Below are 24757 nucleotides of genomic sequence, written 5' to 3'. Positions count from 1 at the left end.
ATTGTTATTGAATGAGATTTTTTTTCCTATTACTTTTCTAATGACTATTATTGAAATTTAAGGAGGCTATTGATTTTGGTATGTGGATCTTATATTCATCAATCTGACTTTATTCTCTTATTCTAATAATTGGCATATTCTCTTGGATTTCCTATATAGATAATTATTTCATTTGAAAATAAGAATGATCTCTTGCTATGTAAGTATTGTATCTCTTCTTTCTTTTTTGGTCTTATTGCATTGGCCAGGACCTTCATTACAGTGTTGAGTAGTCATGGTGTTATTTGGTATCATTGACTTGTTCATGACCATACATTCTTTTTATTCAGAAGAGTTTATTTTGTAATATGTAACAGAACCATGTATGACTTAATAGAATGTAAATATAGTACAGTATTTTTTATTTTATTTATTCTTCTAATCACAGATTATAGCAATTTAGGAAGTACAAATTTTAAAAGCTTAAAAATCACCCAGAGATGATCACTGTTTGCATTTTGATATGTGGCAGAATCACAAATTAGGTTTTAAAGTCAGTCTAAAAATGGCAAAATTACTCTTTAAAATCCATTAAATCACTCACAAGTTAAAATATACATATATGGATTTGTGTCATCTTCCCTATACATATACAGTAATATATATTGTAAGATAAAATGGAGAAGATTACATATGAAAACACAATTCTCTAGCCTTTTTACTATACCTCTACAGTTGGTGAAAAACAGATTATATATTGATCTCCTACAGCATGCCAAGCATGCAGTTGGATTCAGAACATTAAATCTGTGTGGATTAACTCCAGCATGTACGTGATTTTTATCTTACTAGCTTGAGAAGCTATGCTTGTGTGATGCAACTCTCTCATATAAAATGTAGTGTATTTTATATAGCTATATTTTATAAATACCTATTATTGTGTATTTACTTGATAGCATTATTATTTAGCCCCATAAATGACATTTCACAAACAGTGCCCTGTATAATCCAAAAACAGCAGTTGAAGAAATATAATAACAAAGGAGAGGACTGGGATTCTCAAATCCAAAGAAAATATATTATTCCAGGTCCTTTCAGGAAGTAGACATTCAATGTCAGCTAAACAGAGTAGAATAACAGATTCATACATGTCAGGTACATGTGGAAATTTAGCAAAAGATTTATGAACATGAACCCAAGCAGAGGAAACTATTAAAAATAACAGACATGTGATATGTAAAATTCACCAGATAAAATCCCTGGTTGTGTTAGCCACACTTTCAAAATTCTATTGTTCATAAGTCTTAGAAATTCCTTCCCTCCCGTTCTTCCCATAGTGAACAGAGTTTGAATTATATTTCAATTCTTTACATACTACAGAGTTTGAAATAGAATTCTAAAGAGTGAAGGAGCAATCATGGACTTTCTGAAAGGCTTTTTCATTATGGCTAGGGTATTTAAGCAGACTTACTCAGATTTGGTCCACAAAACATCTATTGGACTCATGGCCTTTCCCACTGTAGTTCATCTCTCTATGTCTTCAACAGCTTGTTAGCAGAGTATCCTTATATAGAAGTGAGAGTTTATTAGTGGTATTTTCTACAAATTTTCATTATCATAGGTATTCTATTGTTTGGCAGTTTTAAAGCTACCATTATAATAAGAAGAGAGAATTTCATCTCATAGCATGTGAAGCTTAAATCTTCAATTGGGTCACTTGGGGTCACCCAAGGCCAACAGTAACCTGAAAAGGAAAAAGTTTTCAGTTTTTTTACTAGAAGGGCTAATTGTGTTACATCTGTTCTTTCTTTCAGCCCAAGTTTTAGTTAATTGTCTAAATGTTCTGTTCTCTGCTTAGCAAAGGATTTAATAGCTGATTTTATATACATTCCTGGTTTAATCTTACTTTAATACACTTTCATTGATAGGATAAATGCCCCTTCTTAAGGTGGGCAATTCTGTTAACTCAGCATGTTGTCAAACTTCTCAAGATGATAAGATTGAATCTTACATTTGGTTAGTTCTTTTTTTTTTTTTTTTTTTTCTTTTTATGAGATGGAGTCCCTCTGTCCCCCAGGCTGGAGTGCAATGGTGTAATCTTGGCTGACCACAACCTCCACCTCCCAGGTTCAAGCGATTCTCCTGCCTCAGCCTCCCGAGTAGTTGGGATTACAGGCACCCACCACCACACCCAGCTAATTTTTGTATTTTTAGTAGAGATGGGGTTTCACCATGTTGGTCAAGCTAGTGTTGAACTCCTGACCTCAAGCAGTCCACCTACCTCGGTCTCCCAAAGTGCTGGAATTACAGGCGTGAGCCACCACGCCCAGCCAATTAATTCTTGTGTCTCATAGTTATTAAAGTACATGGATTTCTTACCTTTTATGAGCTACTGAATATTTCGTAGAAACCCTGGAGGAGGAGTTTGCAGTGAGCCAAGATCACACCACTGCACTCCAGCCTGGGCAACAGAGTGAGACTCCATCTCTAAATAAATAAATAAATAAATAAATAAATAAATAAATAAACTAATAGATTCTTTTGAATATAGGTAAATTAAAACATGACAAAATATTTTCTACTCACCTATTTGACAGAAACTTTTCAGCAGTCACAGTGTTATATTCCATTAGGTTTCCCTTTCAGTTGGCCTCCCTCTACAAAAGATGCTCGCTTCCTTTTTTCATTCAGGTAACATGTGCTGTCTCCCCCACTGAGTCACATATCCTAGACACTGACTGGGGATAAATGGATTGCATTTGCCCAGAGATAAAGTTAACTTTATTGTGAATATCAATTAATTGCCTTTGACTATTTCTTGTTGTCAGTAGCATATGTTGCAAAACAGTTCAATAATATTTAGTATTTCAAAGTGAAAGTTTTATATCAGCTTAGCTAAGCATTCTGCACTTACCGATAGTAGGCAGCATGGGTTTCAGAGCATCATTTTTTTAATGTTTAATTTTTAGAGGATTCCTAATGGACTTATTTGTGTTTCTTCTTAATTTGTTTTTCTTCTCCATGTAGAACTGGCTTTCCTAAGGTTTATACAGTAAGACAGACGTATCCCCACATTGAAGCTCTTTCCATTTGAGTCTAGGCTGATAATGAAATTGGGGAATTAAGGAAGAGATTTGGAGACAATCTGGAAGAGGAGAACTCACTGAATATAGAAATGACTAAAATGGACATGAGCTCTAAGGGCAGCCAAGGAGAAAAATCAGACTTTAAGTTAAATGATCCATAAGCTACCTCTCTTAATGAGAAGTAAGACAGTTGCTTACAGCACATTAACAACCTAGAATAACCCAAACCTCATCAAGTGGTAGTGTATTGAGTAACACCACCAATTTTATAGCCTTTGAAGATAAATTAAAACCAGCCTCAAAAAAATTGCATACTAGATATACAAATATTGGCATATTCAGAGAAGCAACATTTAATATGTACATTTTACACATTATGTCACTTAAACATTTACCATGAGTTTTTTAAATAAGTTGAAATGTTCTGCAGTTAACTTTTGTATTAACCACTTTGTTGAGATATAATTCACACACCATACAATTCACCCATTTACTCTATACAATTTAGTGGCTTTTAAAAGTGTATTCAGGCTGGGCGCAATGGCTCACGCCTGTAATCCCAGCACTTTGGGAGGCCGAGGCAGGCAGATCACTTGAGGTCAGGAGTTCGAGACCAGCCTGGCCAACGTGGTGAAACCCCATCTCTACTAAAAATGCAAAAATTAGCTGGGTGTGGTGGCGCGTGCCTGTAATCCCAGCTACTCAGGAGGCTGAGGCAGGAGAATCACTTCTACCTGGGAGGCAGAGATTGCTGTGAACCGAGATCACACCACTGTACTCCAGCCTGGGCAACAGAGCTGGACTTCAATTAAAAAAAAATGTATTCATATTGTTGTGCATCCATCATCACAAGCAATTTTAGGACATTTTATTACCCTAAAAAGAAGCCCCATTCACCTTAGCTGTTACTCTCCAATTCCCCTACGACTTCGTCCACTGCCACCAGACCTAAGAAACCACTAATCTTCTTTCTGTCTCTATAGCTTTCTGTCTCTATAATTGGACCTGTTCTGAACATCTTGTATATGCAGTTATACAATATGTGTTACTTTATGACTGGTTTATTTGACTTGGTATAATGTTTTCAAGATTTTTCTGTGTCGTAGTATGTAGCAGTATTCCTTTCTTTCTGTTGTCAACAGACCATTATATGGTTATACTACGTTTCATTATTCATCCTTCAGTTGATGGACACATGGGTTTTTTGCACTTTTTGGCTATTATGAATACTGCTGTGAACATTCATATGCAAGTTTTTATGTAGACATGTTTTCATTTCTCTTGAGATATACCTAGGAGTAGAATATTCTTTAGAGGTGGAACTCTGGTTTTTGTTGTTTGTTTGTTTTTGAGATGGAATCTCGCTCTGTCGCCCAGGCTGGAGTGCAGTGGTGTGATCTCAGTTCACTGCAAGCTCTGCCTCCCGGGTTCACACCATTCTCCTGCCTCAGCCTCCCGAGTAGCTGGGACTACAGGCGCCCACCACCACGCCCAGCTAATTGTTTTGTATTTTTAGTAGAGACGGGGTTTCACCATGTTAGCCAGATGGTCTCGATCTCCTGACCTCGTGATCCGCCCGCCTCGGCCTCCCAAAGTGCTGGGATCACAGGCATGAGCCACTGCCCCGGCCAGAACTCTGTTTTTAACTGAGGAACCACCAGACTGTATTTCAAAGCAGGTTTGCCATTTTATATTCCCATCTGCATTATACAAGTATTCTCGTTTTTCTATATCCTCACCAACCTCTGTTACCTGTCTTTTTTATTTTAGCCATCCTGGTGGGTGTGAAGTGTTATTTAATTGTGGTTTTGATTTGCAGTTGTCTAATGGCTAATGATGTTGAGCTTTCTTCACGTACTTGTTGGCCATTTGTATCTCTTCCTTGGAAAACTATTCAGATTCTTTGCTTTTTTAATAATTGGGTTATTTGTCTTTTTGCTATTGAGTTGTAAAATTTCTTTAATACATTCTAGATACAAGTCCCCTATTAAATATGAGATTTCAAAAATTTTCTCCCTTTCTGTGGGTTGTCATCTTACTTTCTTGATAGTATTTGAAGCACAAACTTGATGATGTCAAGTTTATTTTTGTTATTGTTATTTGTGCTTTTATCATTAGAGTTTCATATATTTTTAATAGCTTAATTGGGGTTTAATTGGCAGAGTAAATTACTTATCTTTAAAGGTTGTAAGTCGATATGTTTTGGTATACAAATGTATCTATAAAAATATCACCACAATCAAGATAATGAACATATCCATCACTCACAAAAGTTTCCTCTTAACCCTGTGTAATCAGCACTTTCCCCATCCCACAGGAAACCACTGATCTGCTTTCTGTCACTGTAGATTAGATTGCATTTTCTAATATTTTATATTAATGGAATCACACAATATCTGTTCCTTTATGTCTGGGTTTTCTTATGCTGCATAATAATATTGAGATTCATCCATGATTTTACATGTATCTTTAGCTCTTTGCTTATTATTCCTGAGGAATATTCCATTGTATGGATGCATCACAATTTGCTTATATCCATTTACATGTTGATGAGCAATTAGATCTATATCAGGTCTGACTGCTACAAATAGTCAGCTGTGAACATTCATGTGCAAGTTATTGTCTGAACATATGCTTTCCTTTGTAAATACCAAGGAATGGAGTAGCTATGTCTTTTGAAACATGCATGTTTAACTTTTTAAGAAAATGGCAGACATGCCAGTTTCTCCACATTTTCTTCAAAATTGGTATGGTTGGTCTTTTTAGTTTTATCTGTTCTGTTTGTAGTAGATGTTCTTGTAGTTTTAATTTTAGTTTATTTAATAAATTAGGATATTTGTTTTCTTATTATTGAATATTAAAAGATTTTTATATATTCTGGGTACAAGTCCTTTGTTATTGGATATGTCATTTGCAAATATTTTCTTGCAGATCTCTAGCTTATCTTTTCATTTTCTGAACAATGTCTTTCAAAGGGGAGAAGTATCTAGTTTTGGGAAAGTACCATATTTCAATTTTTTTTATAGATATGGTTTTAGTGTCGTAACTAAGAAATCATTACCTAACACAATGTTTTGCCCTAGAAATTGAAGAGGTCTGGATTTTACAATTTAGGTCTGTGATCCATTATATCCGAGTTCCTTTTTTGTAAATTGTTCCAACACCATTTATTGAAAATACTTTCTTTTCCCACTCAATTGCCTTTGATCCATGATGAAAATCAGTTGACAATATATGTTTGGGTATATTTCTTCATTCTCTTTTCTGTTCCCATGATCTATTGTCCATCTTTGTGGCAGTACCACACTTGATTACTATTGTTTAAAATGAGTAGTCAATTCAGATAGTATATGCCCTCCTTCTTTTCCAGAGTTATTTTGGCTGTTCTAGTTTCTTTATATTTCCTATAAATTTTAGGGTCAGTTTGTCAGTTTCTGCAAAAGAAATACGAATAAAAAGTCTGCTGAGAATTTTATTGGGATTACAATGAAACTTCAGGTCAATTTGGGGATAAATGACATCTTAACAATATTGCATCCTCTGACTATGAATGTAGTGCATATATAGCTTTTTTATTTTAGATGTTTAATTTTTTAACAGTGTTTCTAGTTTTCAATGTACAGGTCTTATGCATCTTTTGTCAGATTTATACCTAAGTAGTTTATATTTTTGATGCTATTATGCCTGGTACTTTTTTTTTTTTCAATTTTTTTTTTTTTAATAGAGACAGGGTCTTTCTATGTTGTCCTGGCTGGTCTCAGACTCCTGGGCTCAAGCAATCCTCCTGTCTTGGCCTCCCCAAAGTGCTAGGATTACATGTAGGTGTGACCCACTGCACCCAGCCAGTATTTTTAATTTCAGTTTCCATTGTTCTTGACTATTGTATTTATATCTGCCACCTAGCCAAACTTACTAGTTCTAGTAATTTTTTCATAGATCTCATATGATTTTTCTAAGTACATGGCCATATAACTTGCAAATAAAGACAGTTTTACCTCTTTCTTTCCAATCCGGATGTCTTTTGTTTTTCTTTCGTTTTACAATGGCTAGAACCTGTATATTCATTGCTGACTGGAAGTGGTGACAGCACGCATTCTTGCCTTATAAGAACAGGGACCTTAGGAGGACAGCATTCAGTCTTCCACCATTAGTATGATGTTCACTGTAGGTCTTCTGTAGATGCCCTTTACAATGTTGAGAATTTTTTTTCTATTCCTAGTTTGCTGAGAGTTTAGATCAGAAATGGGTTTTGGATTTTGTCAGATCCTTTTTCTGCCTTTTATTAGATGATTGTATGATTTTCCTTTTTTCGTTTGTTAAACTAATGAATTACACTGATTTATTTTTGAATATTAAAGGAACTTTGCATTCCTGCAATAAATTCAACTTGGTCATGATTTTAGTATTTATAATATTCCTACAGTGTTCACTTTGCAAGATGCTGTGTTCACTGAAACATGCTCTTATCAGAAGTATGTCCTCTCTGTGTGATTGGCTGGTAATCACAGAGCAGAGACATGGTTCAAAAAATGCACACGTTTCAATGAACACTGAACTGTGCAAATCAAGATCTGACTGTATTATTGAATTTGATTGGCTAGAATTTTGTTTTAAAACACTGCATCTATCTTCATGAAGAATATTGGTCTGTAGTTTTCTTATGATGTCTTTCATTTGGGTGTTTAACACTGGTTTCACAGGATGAGTTGGGAAGTATGTCTTTCTCATCTATTTTCTAAAGAGTTTGTGTAGTACGTGTATTATTTCTTCTCTCAATATTTGGTACAATTCATCAGTGAAGCCATTTCGGTCTGGAGTTTTCTTTTTTGGAGACTGTTACACTGAAATTTCAATTTATCTCTTCTTGAGTAAGCTTTGGTGTTTTGTGACTTCCAGGGAATTCGTCCATTTCATCTAACTTATCAATTGTATTGGCACAAAGTTTTTTATAACATTCCCTTATCCTCCTTTTAAAATCCCTAAAATTTGTAGTGATGTTAACTCTGTCGTTCCTGATATTGGTACTTTTTACCTTTTCTCCTTTTTATTTTTTTAATGGCCATTCTGAGTGAAGGCTTATCAATTTTATTGTTTTTTGCAAGAAACCAGCTTTTGTTTTCATTGATTTTTCTCTATTTTTTTCCTGTTTTCTATGTCACTGATTTTCTCTACTATTATTTACTTTTTTCTCCTTAATTTACATTTTATTTGCTCTTCTATTTTTGGCTTTTAAGAAAGCAACTGAGGTCATTTGTTTGAGACTTTTCTTCTTTTCTACTATAGGTGTTTAATGATATAAATAGTCCTTTAAATACTACTATAGTGACATACAACAAATCTTGATGGCTTCATTTTTATGCAGCTCAAAGTACTTTCGAATTTTTCTTTGTACTCATGGTTTATTTAGTAGTGTTTTATTTTCAGTTTTAAAAAAATTTGGAAATTTTTGAAATAACTGTTATTGCTTTCCCATTTAATTCCGTTATGATCAGAGAAAATATTTTATATGACTTAAATTATTTTATATTTATTGAGACTTGTTTCAGAATCCAGAATATGCTCTATCTTAATAAATATTTCATGTTACGTCAAAAGATTGTATATTCTGGTGTTGCTGGGTTGTGGTCAATAAACGTCAATCAGGTGAAATTGGTTATTATTGTTTGAGTCTTCTTTATCCTCGTTGATTTTATGTCTTTTAGTTTATCAATTATTAAAAGAGACATATTGGAATCCATGACTATAGTTGTGAACTTGTCTGTTTCTTCCACAGTTCTTCCAGTTTTTGTTTCATGTTATTTGAAGTTATGTTATTAGGCCTATAAACATTTAGGATTCTTATGTTCTCTAGAACTGACTCTTTTATATGAAATGACTCTCTTTGTTCTGGTGATATTCTTTGTTCTGAAGTCTACCTTCTCTCTTATTAATATTGTCACTCCAGCTTTCTTTTTATTTGCCTTAACTTGCTATATCTGTTTTTAACCTATGTAAATAGTTTTGTTGAGATATAATCACTTGCCATACAATTCACCTATTTAAAGTATACAGTTCAATGGTTTTTAGAATATGCATAGAGTTATATAACCATCACCTTCAAGTTTAGAACATTTTCATTAACCCCGAATGAAACTCTTACCCCTTAAGCAGTCATTCCCCCTTTCCTCCAATTCCCTTAGCCCCAGCTAATTACTAGTCTACTTTCCATCGCTATGGATTTTCCTATTCTGAACATTCCATATAAGTGGAATATATGTTGTCCTTTGTGACTGGCTTCTTTCACTTAGCATGTTTTTAAGGTTCAGCCATGTCTTTGTATAATAGATTCCTTTTTTGGCCAAATAGAATTTTGTTATATAGATATACCACATTTTGTTTATCCATTCATCAATTGATAGATATTTGGATAGTTTCTACCTTTTGATCCCTTTAAATACTACTACTATGAACATTTTTCCATATAAGTTTTTGTGTAGCCATGTTTTCATTTTCCTTGGAATATATCTAGGAATAAAATCCTGGGTCAAATTTTAACTCTATGTTTAATCTTTTGAGTAACTGCTAGACTGTTTTTCAAAGCTGCTGTACCATTTCACATGTCTCCCAACAGTGTATGAGCTTCCAATTACTTCACATTTTCTTGAACACTAGTTATTATCTATCTTTTTCTAAAAATTGTAGCTGTCTGGCTGGGTGCAGTGGCTCACGCCTGTAATTCCAGTTCTTTGGGAGGCCCAGGTGGGCAGATCACTTGAAGTCAGGAGTTCAAGACCAGCCTGGCCAACATGGTGAAACTCCATCTCTACTAAAAGTACAAAAATTAGCCGGGCATGATGGCAGGCGCCTGTAATTCCAGCTACTCCAGAGGCTGAGGTAGGAGAATGACATGAACCCAGGAGGCAGAGGTTGCAGTGAGCCGAGATTGTGCCACTGTACTCCAGGCTGGGCAACAGAGCGAGACTCCATCACAAAAAAACAAAAACAAACAAAAAAATTTTACCTGTTGTACTGGATGTGAAGTGTTGTCTCATTGTGGTTTTGATTTGGAGTTCTCTGATGGCTAATTTTGTTGAACATCTTTTCATGGGCATATTGGCTGTTCGTATATATTTTCGTATATATTTTCCTTGAAAAAATGTCTGTTCAGCTACTTAGTTCATTTTTTAAATTAGGTTGTCTTTTGTTATTAAATTGTGAGAGTTTCTTGTATATTCCATATGCAAGTCTTTTTCAGATATAATTTGCAAACATGTTCTCCCATTTTGTGGGTTGTCTTTTTGCCTTCCTTGGGGTGATCTATCTTTTATCATTGCTTTTACATCTTACCTATTTGTATCTTTATATTGGAGGCAATATATAGTTGAGTCTTCATTTTTTAATCCAATCTCACAACGTATGGCTTGTAGTTTGTGTGTTTAGACCCTTTATATTTCATGTCAGTATTGATATTGTTAAAATCTACTTTCTTGTTTTTGTCCTCTTTCTAAAGGTTTTCATTTAAATTAAGTGAGTATTTATATGATTCTATTTTATCTTGTTGTTGATTTATTCATTAGAAATCTTATTTTAGTGAATACTATAGCGTTTATACATCTTTAACTTATCCTAGTCTATCTTCAAACAGTATTATAGCACTTCACGTATAGTTTCAGAACCTTTATGATAGTATATTTATATTTCTCCTCTTCTGGTTTTAGTGCTATTTTATCACACATTTTACATCTACTACCTTATTAACACCATACTATGTTGGTTTTTGTTTGTTTAAACAGTTGATTCTCCTTAAATAAATTTAAATAATAAGAAAAAGACTTTTCTGTTTGCCTACATGTTTGCCATTTTCAGTGTTCCTTGTTTTGTGTAGATCTAGAGTGTCATCTGGTGTCATTTTCCGTCTGCCTGATAGACTTCCTTTAACATTTCTTATACTGCTATAAAGAAAAATATAGACATAAATGACTACATAAATATTAAAAACCTTTTAGTGAAGGGTACCATAAAGAAAATTTTAAAAACAAAATAAAAGGCTGGGAAGTATTTACAACATATCAGGTAATAATAACAGCAGTACTTAATAATAATAATAATAGCAGTTATTAAATGTGTACTGTGCTATACTAGGCACTATACTGAACACTTCACGATGTATTTTCTCATTCAATCCTTAGAACAGCTGTTTGAAGGTAATGTACTATTATGACTTCCATCTTACAAACAAGGATATGAGACTAACAGATAAGTGGCTAAAGTCTCTAACAATAAAAGATCTAAAAATCAATGAAAACATAATTTTAATTGGCAGTTCTTCAGAAAAATGTGAATGGCTTATAAACATAAATGTAATACTCAGCTGCTGTCATCATCAGAAGAATGAAGTTATTTTTAAGCTCTTCAACTGTCAAGAGTAAGATGCAATGTTACTAATACCGGCAAGATATAAAAAGACACTCATACATTGTTGGAAATAAAAGTTGGTATAGCTTTTCAGAGACCATTTAGCTTTAACTGTTGACATTTAAAATATCCATATCCTTTGACCAGATGACTGTCATCTGGAATTTCTCTTGCAAGTTCCCAAAGAAAAATTTCTCTCTACTGTCTGTGTGTGTGCGTGTGTGTGTGTGTGTGTGTGTAATAAGGAACAGTTGGCAATAACCTGACCATCAATAGCATAGTGTTAAAATGAATGATGGCTTGGCCGTATAATGGAATAACCATTGGAAAAACATGAGACTGTGTAGAAACAGGCAATTTGATAGGCTACTAATGGGAGACTTAAATTGGTATACCTTCTCATGGGGGATGTTTTCAATATAGGGATCAAAAGTCTTCAATCAGACTATATCCCATTCCCCTTTGTGTATGCTATATAATGTAGTGGAAAGAAAAATATTATAGAAAAATATATGTATCAGAACCCAATTAGGTTTTTTTTAAGGATATATGTATTTACATACTTATATGTGCCTAGAAGAAAGCTTAGAAAGATGCATACCAAATTATTAACATTGATTATTCCTGGAAAGGAAGGATTTTGACTTTTTAAATCTCTCTATTGAATGTTATGATCGTTTTTGTAATCATTTTTAATAAAAAAATTTTTAAGATATATTAGTTATAATTGCCAAGAACACATAGAGAAATTGACTAAAAAGAAGCAAGACTCTTTGTCCCCAATGGTTTCTAAACCAAATGGGTAAAGGTTCTTCCTCCTTTGGCTTAAATCAAATTTTATTTTTAAAGGCAAGATGCTGGGTTCTACTTGTAGAGCTCTGTAGAATTTTAAAGAACTGAACTGTTACGAACCTCATGTTTCACAATACAGGACCAAAGTAGCTAGGGAGCTCTAAGACACTTATAATCTTTACCAACTGATATCAAAAATTAAGAATGACATTTTATTTATTCATTTATTTATGTATGTATGTATTTATTTATTCATTCATTCATTCATTCATTCAGGTAAAGTAGTGAGTAGAGTACCTTAACATCCAAGAAAGTAAAATAGCCACCTCTGCAGCAGCTCATTAAGGACTGGTAACACATAGAGGTCAGTGTTCCAGAGCTTTAAAAAAAAGTATTGATACAGTTGAAGACCCCTCCACTAGAGATAAGATGAAGCACTGTATCCATATTACCAATGACAGTCACCCAAGAAATGCAAACAGCTATATCACCCTCCCTCCTGGGGTAGATCCATCATACTTGTCATGAAGATCAACTGCATTGTCACTGGAGACTTGGATCCAGCCATCCCTCTGCACATGGTAGAGGTTAGCAGCACCTCCTGAGTAGGCAACTATGCAGGTGGCTTGGTAGATGGCTTGGTAGCTTACCTCATGGGCCAGATCATAGGCCTGCTCCATTTCCAGGTTATAGGAATAGCCCTGATTCATAACCCCATAAGCATACACAGAGCCAGAACCTACAGAGAAGGTGGCCCCTGAGATCTGATTCCCTTCAGTGTCCATGTAGCAGAGGCCAGGGCCTCTCCTATCCCAGCCACAGATCATGTTGCCCATGGACAGCCCCATGCCTTTGTACTGATACAATATGTTGGCAAGCAGCTTGGAGGCAGCTGTTACAGGGATGCATTCCTTATTTCAAAGCTCATACATTTGACTTTGCCGAGCCAACAGCCATTCTCAGAAGCTACAGTTCCCTGTGCCCCTAGCCATGATGGCTTCGGGTAGGGGTTGATCTCTGTCACCTTCTTTACCATCTGGAGGCAATGTAAGCACCCACTGCAGCCCTATAGTCTGCTGCAACTATGACTCCATGCCAGAACTTGAAGACCAGGGTGGTGATTCCATGAATCATTTTGATTCCCCGCTCCTCTGAGACTCCCCAACTGGGCATGGCCAGCCTCAGCCCATCAGTGGGACTCCCTGGACCCAGATCCAGCAGATCTGCATAAACTGTGAGTCCAGAAAACCTGCACTGGTTCACAGCAGCCTCTCCAACTAGCTGACCAGTTCCATGTCTAGTGTGGGCAACAAAAGGAATAACATTTTAAATTGCATGACTGCAAAAGGGTTTTTGTTGTAGGTTGTTGTATATTTGAAATTGTGACCAGACTTATAATAATGAAATATGTGCAGTAGTTTTGCAAAGGAAAATAAGGATGCATGCTCACTCAAATGTTGACCATATGATGCATAGATTATAGAATATTGTAGAAAGTCCGCTTTTATCACATGTTCTCATGTTTTAATACAATCTTCTAATAACAGAGTGTGCTACATCTCTGTGAAATATCTAGAAAAACTCTTTAGCTAAAAGGGTAGGATGGGTAAGTTACCAGGAAAAATTTTTATAAATTAGAATTTTAAAATTCATTGTTAGACAGGAGACAAAGAAGAAATCATTTATTCTTTCTAGTGGACAAATACTGTTCTATAATAGGTCGTGAACAAAGTCACCTGAGAGTTTTCCAAGTAAATGTTATGGTCTGAAAGATTTTTTTCATTTGTTAAAGAATTGTTCTGGTAAACTATTTGTTTTGGAATTTTTCATCTGGAAAAATAGTTTGAAGCCAATCATATATTTACTAGACATCATGCAAATTGAATATTTGGTACATTGGTTTCTATTCTGTGTTAAACGCTTAGAAATTTTGCTTTCTTATAATCAAACTCACCCAGAGCCACAGTAATATTTTTATATGAACAAAAGAAATCTCTATTTACTGATTTATTTAAAGTAATTATTAGAGGGCAGACATGGTGTCTCACACCTATTATCCCAGCACTTTGGGAAGCCAAGGCAGGAAGATCACTTGAGCTCAGGAGTTTGAGACTAGCCTAGGCGACATGGCAAAACCCTGTCTCTACAAGAAATACAAAAATTAACTGGGCATGATGGCACACACCTGTAGTCCAGCTACTCCGGAGGCTAAGGTGGCAGGGTCACTTGAGCCCAGGAGGCAGAGAGGTTGCAGTGAGGTGAGATTGCACCACTGCACTCCAGCTGGGTGACAGAGTGAGACTGTCTCAAGAAAAAATGAAAAGTAATTATTATTAGAGAAAAATTAAACAATAATAAAATTTAGGCCGTATCATCTATTATTTTCTATATGCATAGAGAAAAGTGAAAGAATATACATATTTTGGGAAAATGCCTAGGAGCTATTACATAAAATAACACTTTACAAAGTTACTTCTATATCTAAAGAAAATATTTTTATATGGCATTGTATTGCATTCTATAGTAAAAATGAAGATAATATAAACACTTTCATTGAGGACTAACTGGATGCCAGGAGTTGTTCTAAGTAACTTTCCTTGCAGTGTTTGATTTCATGTTAACAACCTATGCTCTAAGTACTCTTATTATACAGCTTACAAATGAGGATCTGAGTCTTAGAGGTTAAATAACTCACTCAAGGCCACAGAGCTGCTAAATAACAGAGCCAGGATTTGAATCTAGGTAATCTAGCTCCAGAATCTAAGCTCATAAATACTTTGCCTCTAGAGTAGGATTCAAGAGGGAAGACTTCATGGCTATGCAACGTATGATGCTTCTGTTATCTGAGAGATGCTTGGCAATATCTGCCCTACCACCTATGAGAGCAGCTGAAATTCTGTTGTAATAGATTCATTGCTTTGAGTTTATGAGACATTCTAGTTAAAATGTAGATATTCATTGAAAAGTAATACACATCTAAACAGATAATGACAGTGTGCAGGAACTGAGGGTCAATGACTATAGAGTAGTAAATGAGGAAGAAGGGATGGACTTGGAAACTCCATAGAAAAGGAAAGAAGCCAGCAACCAACTAGCCTACAAAATCAGAGGATTTTTGCCAAAGGTTGAAAAGGGATAGCCAACAACTTTTTAATGACAGTACTATAAACAAAAAATGTGGAGATTTTTTCGTGTAATTTCACTGTGTACCATTTACCGTCTCCTTTTAATCTAGGAAATACTACAGAGCCGATGCCACAGTGTTGATGTTTATATTAACCAAATGCCTTTCCTTTGGCGCACAGCAACCAGCAGGCCTTTTTACTGGAGAACGTCCCTTGTAATAATGCAAGCTGTGAAGAGGCGCGTCGAATGTTTAAAGTCTACTGGGAGCTGACAGACCTAAATCAAATTAAGGATGCCATGGTTGCCACCTTCTTTGACATTTACGAAGATGTGAGTTCAGAGCTGGGCTGTGTGTTTGAAGTTTAATTGCCATTCACCTTGTCACACTTTAGCTTCATTCCATTTGACCAGAAAATGTGGACAACACAACAAAAAGTAAATGAGTTAATTAAGGAAAGCCCCTTTTAATGTTAAATGACAGATGAAACAAATCTATTGACAACATTGGCTGATCAGTACAGTCAAATATTAAAACTCTCTTACTTCATTTTGGGCATATTTGGATTAAACCACTAAAGCATCATGCTCTAAGACTGGCAGACCTGAATGTTCAACAGTAGACAAAATTACAGCCAACAGGCCAGGCGCGGTGGCTCACATCTGTAATCCCAGCACTTTGGGAGGCCAAGGCAGGCGGATCATGAGGTCAGGAGATCAGTACCATCCTGGCTAACACAGAGAAACCCCATCTCTACGAAAAATACAAAAATTAGCCAGGCGTGGCGGCGTGTGCCTGTAGTCCCAGCTGCTGGGGAGGCTGAGGCAGGAGAATGGCGTGAACCCGGGAGGCGGAGCTTGCAGTGAGCCGAGATTGCGCCACTGCACTCCAGCCTGGGCAACAGAGCAAGACTCCGTCTCAAAAAAAAAAAAAAAAAAATTTACAGCCAACAAATAACAGACCCTTGAATCTGCACAAGATCACAGAAGAATGATTTAGTGCTCACTTTTATCTTTGTGACGCAGAGTAGCGTCTATTTCCACAGATTCTTGTGACTCTGACTGATTGCCAGGTGACCTTGTGAAAGGCTTTAAGGTTCCAGTTTTCCCCTTTGTAAGGTGAAATGCCAGTTTACCACTCTGAAAAATAATAAATTCTGAAAAAAGCAATGTTAAATTCCAGAATTAATGTATCACAGCATATCCTTGTAAGATAATTTATTTTTAAAAGTTAAGTGCCCAATAGGACATTTATGTCCCCATTTACCCCATTTTTTATTTTATTTTGTTTTTTATAAGAGACTTATTCTCAATTATATGAATTATTCAGGTCCTTGTTTTCCCGTTTCTCCTGCAATCAAATCTTGTGTTATTTCACTTTTCATTAGCAGATTCCAACCATAAAAGTAATTGACAGAAATATCACAAGGGGACAAAGCAAGAGAATTGACTACAAATCCATTTTTAATTTCTGTACATCGAAAATATGAATGAAATTTTAAATTGTTTTAAAACTGGGAAATAAATTTTCTATGAAAGTCAAATAGTTAATATTCATAATATAAAAGGGCTTATACAAACTGATATCATCAAAAATACTCTGCAAAACAAGAACATAGTTTACTACAAAAAGCCAAGTTGCTGACATATTTAAAAATATGATAAATGATCAACTTCATGAAAAGAATCAGAGGAATATCAATTTAAATAAGCATACATTTATTTCCTTCGACAAAATTAGCAAAGCTGCCTCCTTTTTGAAAGCAAATGATAAAATGCTGTGGTGGCAAGGGCAGATGAAAAGGTACTCCCCCTGATGGTTGGAAAGGGTCTGGCAGGTCCACATCATGGGCCTTTGAAACTTCATGCAAATTTGACTGGAAAGAAACATACCAAAATGCTAATCATTATCTCCAGAGACTAAAATTACAGATTTTTTTATTTTATTTATATTTTACTATTGAAACTTGTGTGTATATACTACCTATTTTTAATAGGGATTTTATTTTAAACATGAGGATGAATAAATAAGGCTATATTTACTTTATAAACAATATGCCATGCATTTTAATGGTCATTTTTTTTTTAGTTGGTCTAATAGTTTGTTCTTACCATTTTTGTTTGTTTTTTTCCAGGGAATCTTGGACATTGTAGTGCTAAGTAAAGGATATACAAAGAATGATTTTGCCATCCATACACTAAAAAATAACTTTGAAGCAGATGCTTATTTTGTTAAAGTTATTGGTGAGTAAAGTACTAACATTTAATTTTGTTCTCTTTCTCTTCCCCTCTCTCCACATATTCCAAAGAGCAAGGACGTGCTCCGATGTACAACCCTCTAGATCAGATCAACCAGTACAGCACCATCCTGTCTATATACGTAGACCCCATTCAGATTTCACCAGCTATCCCAGCAATATTCTTTTTTCTTTCTGGCCCAGGATTCTGTCCGGAAATATCTATTGCATTTAATTGTCCCATCTTTTCAGACTTCTTCAATCTGGACCAGTTCCTCAGTCTTTTCTTATTTTTCATGTCCTTTTCAGTTTTAAAGAATCCAGGCTTTGCATTCTGTGAGAAAGCAGTTTCCTCATTACCCAACTTAGGTCATGAATTATTTGCAGAAATTCCACTGCAAGGAGTTGCAGAATTGATGCTGTGCATTTCTCAGTGCATCATATCAAGAAGCACATGATGTTGACCTGTCCTACCACCATGACGTTAACCTTGTTCACCTGGTCACCTTGATGATCACCAAGTTTCTCTACCCTAAACTCACTGTTTTCCCCTTTGTAATTCATTAGTGTTTTGGGGGGCAATATTCTGATATTACATTAATAGGCTTTTCTTTATGAAACTTTTGCCTAGCCCCGTTAGAGTATATTGACAACTCCCTGAATCAACCTTCTACATTTGTCAAATAGTGATTCTCTATTTTCATCAATTGACATTCTACTGTTCATCTTGTACCCCCCTTGTCCCAAGCCTGGAATCAGACATTTCTCCAAGGAATCAGACATTTCTCTCTTTTAGTAGAGAACAGTATTTCAAAACCACATTCTGAAATGGTTGCCCAGTGTGCTCGTTGCTACTGGGTTGTCATTTCTTCCAGGTTCTCTCAATGGACACAGCTAGGAGAATACAGGTATGGATTCACATAAGTACATACAAGTGTACACATTTGTAACTATTTTTACATCTATTTACATTTGTATAAGCTAACTATAAAACCATGAATTCTTTGCAATAATTTCATTTTTCATCCAAATGGAGCACTTCAGGGTTCCTTCTAATTTCGTCTGTTTTTGTAGATATCTCTTCCAGCAGTGAGAAACGTGACTTCTGTTTTCCTCATTGTGTTACTTATTTTTTCATTGTAACCAGTTCCCACCCATGCTAGTAGTATCCTCCACCTGACCCCCATGTTTGTCATAAAGACCCTGTACATGTTTTGTTAAGTGCATGCCTAAGTATTTTATTTTCTTTAAGATGGCTGTAGAGGATATTGTGTTTTTAGGTTTTGCTTTCACATATTTTAGTGTATGGAAATGAAATTTATTTTTGTATGTTGATCTTGTATACAGTGACCTTGCTTGACTCACTAACTGGTTCTAGGAGGGTTTTTTGAAGATTCCTTGGGATTTTCTACATAGACAACTTTGTCTTCTGCAAAGAGAGATAATTTTCTTTCTAATCCCTATGTCTTTTATTTTTCTTGTGCTGGCTAGAATTTTCATTTACTATATTGAATAAGTGGTGAGAGTGGACATACTTGTCTTGTTTCCAGTGTTAAGGGGAAAACATTTTGGCTTTCGCCATTAAGTGTTATATTAGCTATAGAGTTTTTTGGTAGATGCTTTGTATCATATTAAAGAGGTTCTCCCTATTCCTACTTTGCTGAGAGTTCTATCCTGAACTGGTGTTAGAGGTGACTGTTTTTGCATTACTATTGTGATAGCCAACACCAAGAGACCCATATTGATTTGTGTGACAAAAAAAGGCACATGTACTTTGTAGAAATATTTATTACAGTTTTGAAACAAGCATAAATAGCTGAACCCAGAAAAGCAACAGAACGTATTAGTGTTGAGATTTATTTTGAGAGATGAAACTGATATAATATGCATCCTTCCTTTCTAAACAGCAAATTCAGTCTTATTTGAGCTAAGAGTTTCACCCATCTTCATTATTACTGCAGCCACAAAATACTGATACATGAGTCTAATCATTTCTATACTTTTTATTATCCATGTCCTCTCTTTTGCCATTTTCAAGAAAGTATTATTTGGCTATTTTAAAGCTAAAAAAATTTAAATATACTCTTTATTTGGTATGATGTTAATTTTGGAGTTGAAGTACATTCCTTATCTCTGTCCTTCTTCAACTGGACACCTCTAGATAAGAAGGCAAGAAATTCTTAAAACTTTTGCTAACCTAATTGTGTATGTAATTAGAATAACCAAGTTCAGTTAATTGAAACAATGAGTATTGGAGTAAGAGTTTGGGATTTGATTCCTTAGGGATAAACTACTAAATCCAGGACAGTCATTTGACTGCTGCAGATTTGAGTTCCCAGGGGAACCAAACAGAAGTCACACAATATCTAGGATGAAAACATCTCAAAAAAAAAAATCAGTCCTCCCAGCACTTCGGGAGGCTGAGGCAGGCGGAGCACTTGAAGTCAGGAGTTGAAGACCAGACCAGCCAACATGGTGAAATCCCTGTCTCTATAAAAAATATGAAATTTAGTTGGGCGTGGTGACGTGTGACTGTAGTCCTAGCTACTCAGGAGGCTGAGGCTGGAGCCTGGGAGGCGGAGGTTGCAGTAAGTCAAGGTGGCATCACTGCACTCCAGCCTGGGCTATAGAGCAAGGCTCTGTCTCAAAAAAAAAATAAAAAAATAAAATAAAATCAGTTATTTTACCTTTGCTCACGAGCATCATCCTTCTTGGTGAAAAGCAGCGTATTTTTAGTCTTCATTTATTTTAATATCACATTTAATCTCTCCTTCCTCCATCCATTTCAGAATGCTTGGCAAGCACTCTGAAATCTAGGCTTATTTATTTGTGTCATTCACATTAACATCTCTCTTACTCCTAGTATGCTTTAATGATCTAAGCAACTTAAGAGCAGCCTCTGTCTTATTTGTCTTTGATTGCTGGGTGCCTAACACAGGGCCTGGCACATAGGAGACATTCAATAAATTTATGTCAAATAAATGTCCAGCTATCTTTTGAGGCATGGATTGGCTATCTTGATTAACAGTGTTCCCTTCTTCTCTAGTACTTAAGCAACACTTGATGCCTCTGACTCATCTGTGTCTCTAAGAAGCATTCTACCAAAACAGGTGAAACTCCAATTCAAAGTCAGATTTCCACCTTGACCTGTTTGCTGATATTAGGGACACAACTAAGTCAGTCGTTCATTTCTTGAAAAGATTGAAATGCCTTTCCTGGTTTAACTTCTCAAGTTTACCCATCTTTTGCAGATTCTGTGTGACTAGAAACTCTAATTTACATAATTTCTCAGGCTTACACCAAAAATGCACAGAAAGAGTAACACACGATGAGTGACAGTGAGTTTTTCCTGTCATTATTTTAATGGGCTCCTGTAAAACTAACCGTTTTGCTCCAACCTAGCATAAGTGTGATTTGCTTCAAAAATATACATTAAATTTAAATTAATAATTCTCTTTCAAAATATTGTTTTCTTTCTGTTTAATGAGATAACTGTGGAATTTTTCCTTCTTTCATTTGAATTTTGCCAGTGTACTTCAATAAACTTTTTTGAGATAGAGTCTCGCTCTGTTGCCCAGACTGGAGTGCAGTGGCGCGATCTTGGCTAACTGCACCCTCCGCCTCCCAGGTTGAAGCGATTCTCATGCCTCAGCTTCCCAAGTAGGGGGATTACAGACATGTGCTGCCATGCCTCGCTAATTTTTTGTATTTTTAGTAGAGACGAGTTTTTGCCATGTTGGCCAGGCTGGAGCCAGTGTACTTTAAAGGAACTATTTTCTCAAGTCTGAAGCTTAAAAAAAAAAACAGATTTATTACTTAGTTCATCTGAATGTGGTATGTGCCTGTGCATACCTGGACAGATTAAAGATTAATTCTTTCTAGGACAGATGTTACGCATTAAGTACTAAGGAAAATTTCAAGTGCAAGAGATATTAATCTGTATATTGTTAAAACAAATCAAGTTCTCCCTGTGCTCAGCAAGTTCTTTTATTCAAGCCTTAAAACTACTTTTATACTAAAAGTTCTGTTTTATACTCTTAAAATAGAATGTGATTGAACTGTCTATACTTGTAAGTTTTGCTGACTAGCATGAGGGCCTGGGACTCCACTGCTTTCCATGCTCAAGTCTGCAAGTTCTTCCCTCGCACAGAGGTCCCCAGCCAGGTAGAACGGATGGGAATCAGAGCATAGGGTTTTTGTAACATTTATAAGATATTCCAATTCCCAGTTGTAATAATAATAATAATAATATGCTAAAGAGAGTAGGCAGTTCTCAGGGTGAGGCAAAAGAAGGTCTGACTTTTTTTATATTGATCATTTAGAAATTATCCACGTGGGAAAATGTATGCATATAATTTAGGGTCCCAAGTTCTTTCTTGGCATTTATTCATTTACATTTTTTTAAATTACAAAAACAAGATCTTAGAGATGGGGAAAATCTCAAAAGGCATCTTGCCCAAGTCTAACCTAATGCAACATCTTAGCTTCTGCTTGAATGCTTTGTACTAAAGGAGACCTCACCTCCTCATAAGGCAACACAGACTTCTTTTATGAATCAGTTTAGTTGTAAGAAAATTCAAGTCAAAATGTGCATATTTAGTTAGTTCTGTCCATTGATACTCATGTCTGGTGTATAGTAGGCCCTTTATAGGTATCTGTTGAATTTTTTAAAAATTGTTCCAATAAAATTACTCTAGTTTTTATTGTTAAAGCACACCCTGACGCAGGGGTCCCAAACCCCAGGCTGCAGACCAGTACTAGTCTGAGACCTATTAGGAACCAGGCCGCACAACAGGAGGTGAACGGCCGGAGGGCGAGCAAAGCTTCCCCTGTATTTACGGCCACACCCCATCACTGGCATTACCACCTGAGCTCTGTCTCCTGTCAGAGCAGCAGTAGCATTAGATTCTCGTAGGAGCACGACGCCTATTGTGAACTGCACATGTGAGGGATCTAGGTTGTGTGCTCCTTATGAGAATCTAACTAATGCCTGATGATCTGAGGTGGAACAATCCTGAAACCATCACCCATCTAACCCCCATCTGTGAAAAAATTGTCCTTCTTCTGCAAAACCCATCTGTGGTGCCAGAAAGGTTGGGGACCACTGCCCTAACTTATAATCATAATAACAGAATACTCAGAACACATCATGGTCCTGCTCAGGAAAATGTAGCCTTTACATCATTAAATAGTGAGACAGCAAACTAACTGACAGTGAAATGACATGTCTGAGCCCTTCTTTAAAGTAATCCAGGGATGTGGAAGCTAGGTATACATGAAACAAGGTTGGCCATGTGTTGTTGACAGTTTTTGAAATTGTGAGAAATGTGTGTGAGGTTCATTCTGCTATTCTTTTCAGTTTTATATATGTTTATACTTTTGTTTGAAATGTTCTGTAGTAAAAAGTTAAAACAGAAAACTGAAGAGAGTCTTGAGAATCTCTAATCTGGAGTTTAAGAATCCCTGGCCTTCAACTTACCACCGTAAATCAGGACAAGTCACCCTGCAGTCTCAGTAACATTATCCTGAGGAGAGGATTCTCCACACATCTCCATGCTGAGACCCATAGATAGCCAGTTTGGTGCAGGAGGTTTTAGTTTTAGAAAACAGGATAACTTTGCATTAAAGATATTAACATAAATATTAATAATGTAATTTACAGAAAGGTCACAGGAAATGAGATCCCAATTTAGAGCAATCATTTGGAAGAAAAATAACCTTCTAGTTGTTTTGAGATGCCCTTCCACTCTTTCCTTTGATTATCGGTTGTTTGCCTTAAGTCAGTCACTAGCACGTAATTACCCTTCACAGCCATCGGCAATGTCCACAGCTGATTTTGCTCTTAAATTATTCTGTTACTCTAATCTCAAACCAGCCTATACTAAATGCCACTGTTTTTCAGTTAAGGAAATTGGGGATACTTAAGCTTTTATATGTGGCCATGGCAATGTAAACTGCCCTTCTGCTTCTCTTACGCACAGCACAGCAGATCCACAGCACTTACATGAAGACGGGGACCTTGCGTATTACAGAATTGTGGGGTCCCCTCTCCCCTGAATCAAGACTAGTTACTAGCTCTCATCTTTTATTGTCATTCTTGTCAGATACACTTGGAGGTTCTGAATCTTAATTCTAGTCTAGAACTTAACTCATTTCTAACAAACCTGGATGAACCCTGTTTCCCCTAGGACTTTTAAAATTGTAACAGTATCTTCACCTTTGTTTACCAAACAAGATGAGACCTTTCCTTTGGGAAAGCTTTCTTTTTTCTTTTTTTCTCCAAAAGCAGATACTTAATGGGAAAGCTTTTATTCCCCTTGCCTGCCTCTGGGTTTTGTTGAAATAATATGGAAGTTTAATTTCTGGATGATTAATTTTGTTTTACTTTTTGTGCCTTCCATTTTATAAATCCTTTCTTAATAATTCACAACCATATTATCAGTAATTAAACAAATTTTACCAGCCTTATTGCCACCTTTTTTCTTATATACCACATTTTCCCCTATTTCTTTTGGTGAAGTATTTTCTCAAGTTATTTTCAGAAAAATTGTACTTAGGTTAATATATTTTCTGAGTACTGGTATGTCTTAAAATATCTTTCTCTTGCTCTTACTGTTAACAGTAAGTTCGCTGTTACAGAATTTTATAAACATTGCTCTATTTTCTTCTTGCATATAGCGTAGTCCCCACTTATCCACAGTTTCACTTTCTGTGGTTTTAGTTACCCATAGTCAACTGTATTCTGAAAAGATGTGAGTACAGTATAAGAAAATATTTTCAGAGTGAAAAACTACATTCACATAACTTTTATTACAGTTTATTGTTACAATTGTTCTATTTTATTATTAGTTTATTGTTGTTAGTCTCTTATTATGCCTAATTTGTAAATTAAACTTTATCATAGGTATGTACATATAGGAAAAAACAGCATATTTAGGATTCAGTGCTCTGCACAGTTTCAGGCACCCACTGGTGCTCTTGGAACATGTCCCTTTGGATAAGTGGGGGCTACTGTAATATGCTCATCTTTGAAATTCCCTCCTGTTCCTGTGCATGTTCTGTTTAGGTGGGGGCCATTTATATGATTATTCCTGTTAGTCTTCCTTCTCTTAAGCTGTTGCTTTTCTTCTTGTGCATGAGGAGTTT

General features: G+C 35.7%; 1 protein-coding gene, 1 long non-coding RNA gene and 1 pseudogene across 7 annotated transcripts in view; 1 reads left to right on the top strand and 2 right to left on the bottom strand.

The window, feature by feature from the left end:
- ITFG1 (integrin alpha FG-GAP repeat containing 1) overlaps positions 1-24757 on the top strand; it is a 304948-nt gene that overhangs the window by 185424 nt on the left and 94767 nt on the right. For all 6 annotated transcript variants that reach the window (XM_031003060.3, XM_055366735.2, XM_055366738.2 and 3 more), the window contains 2 exons: positions 15557-15707; positions 17510-17618. In XM_031003060.3, the coding sequence (XP_030858920.1) occupies positions 15557-15707; positions 17510-17618 (260 nt within the window). The remainder of the gene's footprint in view (positions 1-15556; positions 15708-17509; positions 17619-24757) is intronic.
- LOC115931093 (proteasome subunit beta type-5-like) lies at positions 12734-13588 on the bottom strand (annotated as a pseudogene).
- The window catches only part of LOC134757506 (uncharacterized), a 114137-nt gene continuing 106526 nt past the window's right edge, over positions 17147-24757 (bottom strand). Inside the window, exon 6 of the long non-coding RNA XR_010131556.1 lies at positions 17147-17251. This is a non-coding gene — a long non-coding RNA (uncharacterized lncRNA). The remainder of the gene's footprint in view (positions 17252-24757) is intronic.

Source organism: Gorilla gorilla, chromosome 18 (genome assembly GCF_029281585.2).
Source record: "Gorilla gorilla gorilla isolate KB3781 chromosome 18, NHGRI_mGorGor1-v2.1_pri, whole genome shotgun sequence".
In the NCBI taxonomy this organism is placed as follows: domain Eukaryota; kingdom Metazoa; phylum Chordata; class Mammalia; order Primates; family Hominidae; genus Gorilla; species Gorilla gorilla.
The sequence above is the reverse complement of the archived record's forward strand: the minus strand, read 5'-3'. Positions and strand labels throughout refer to the sequence as shown.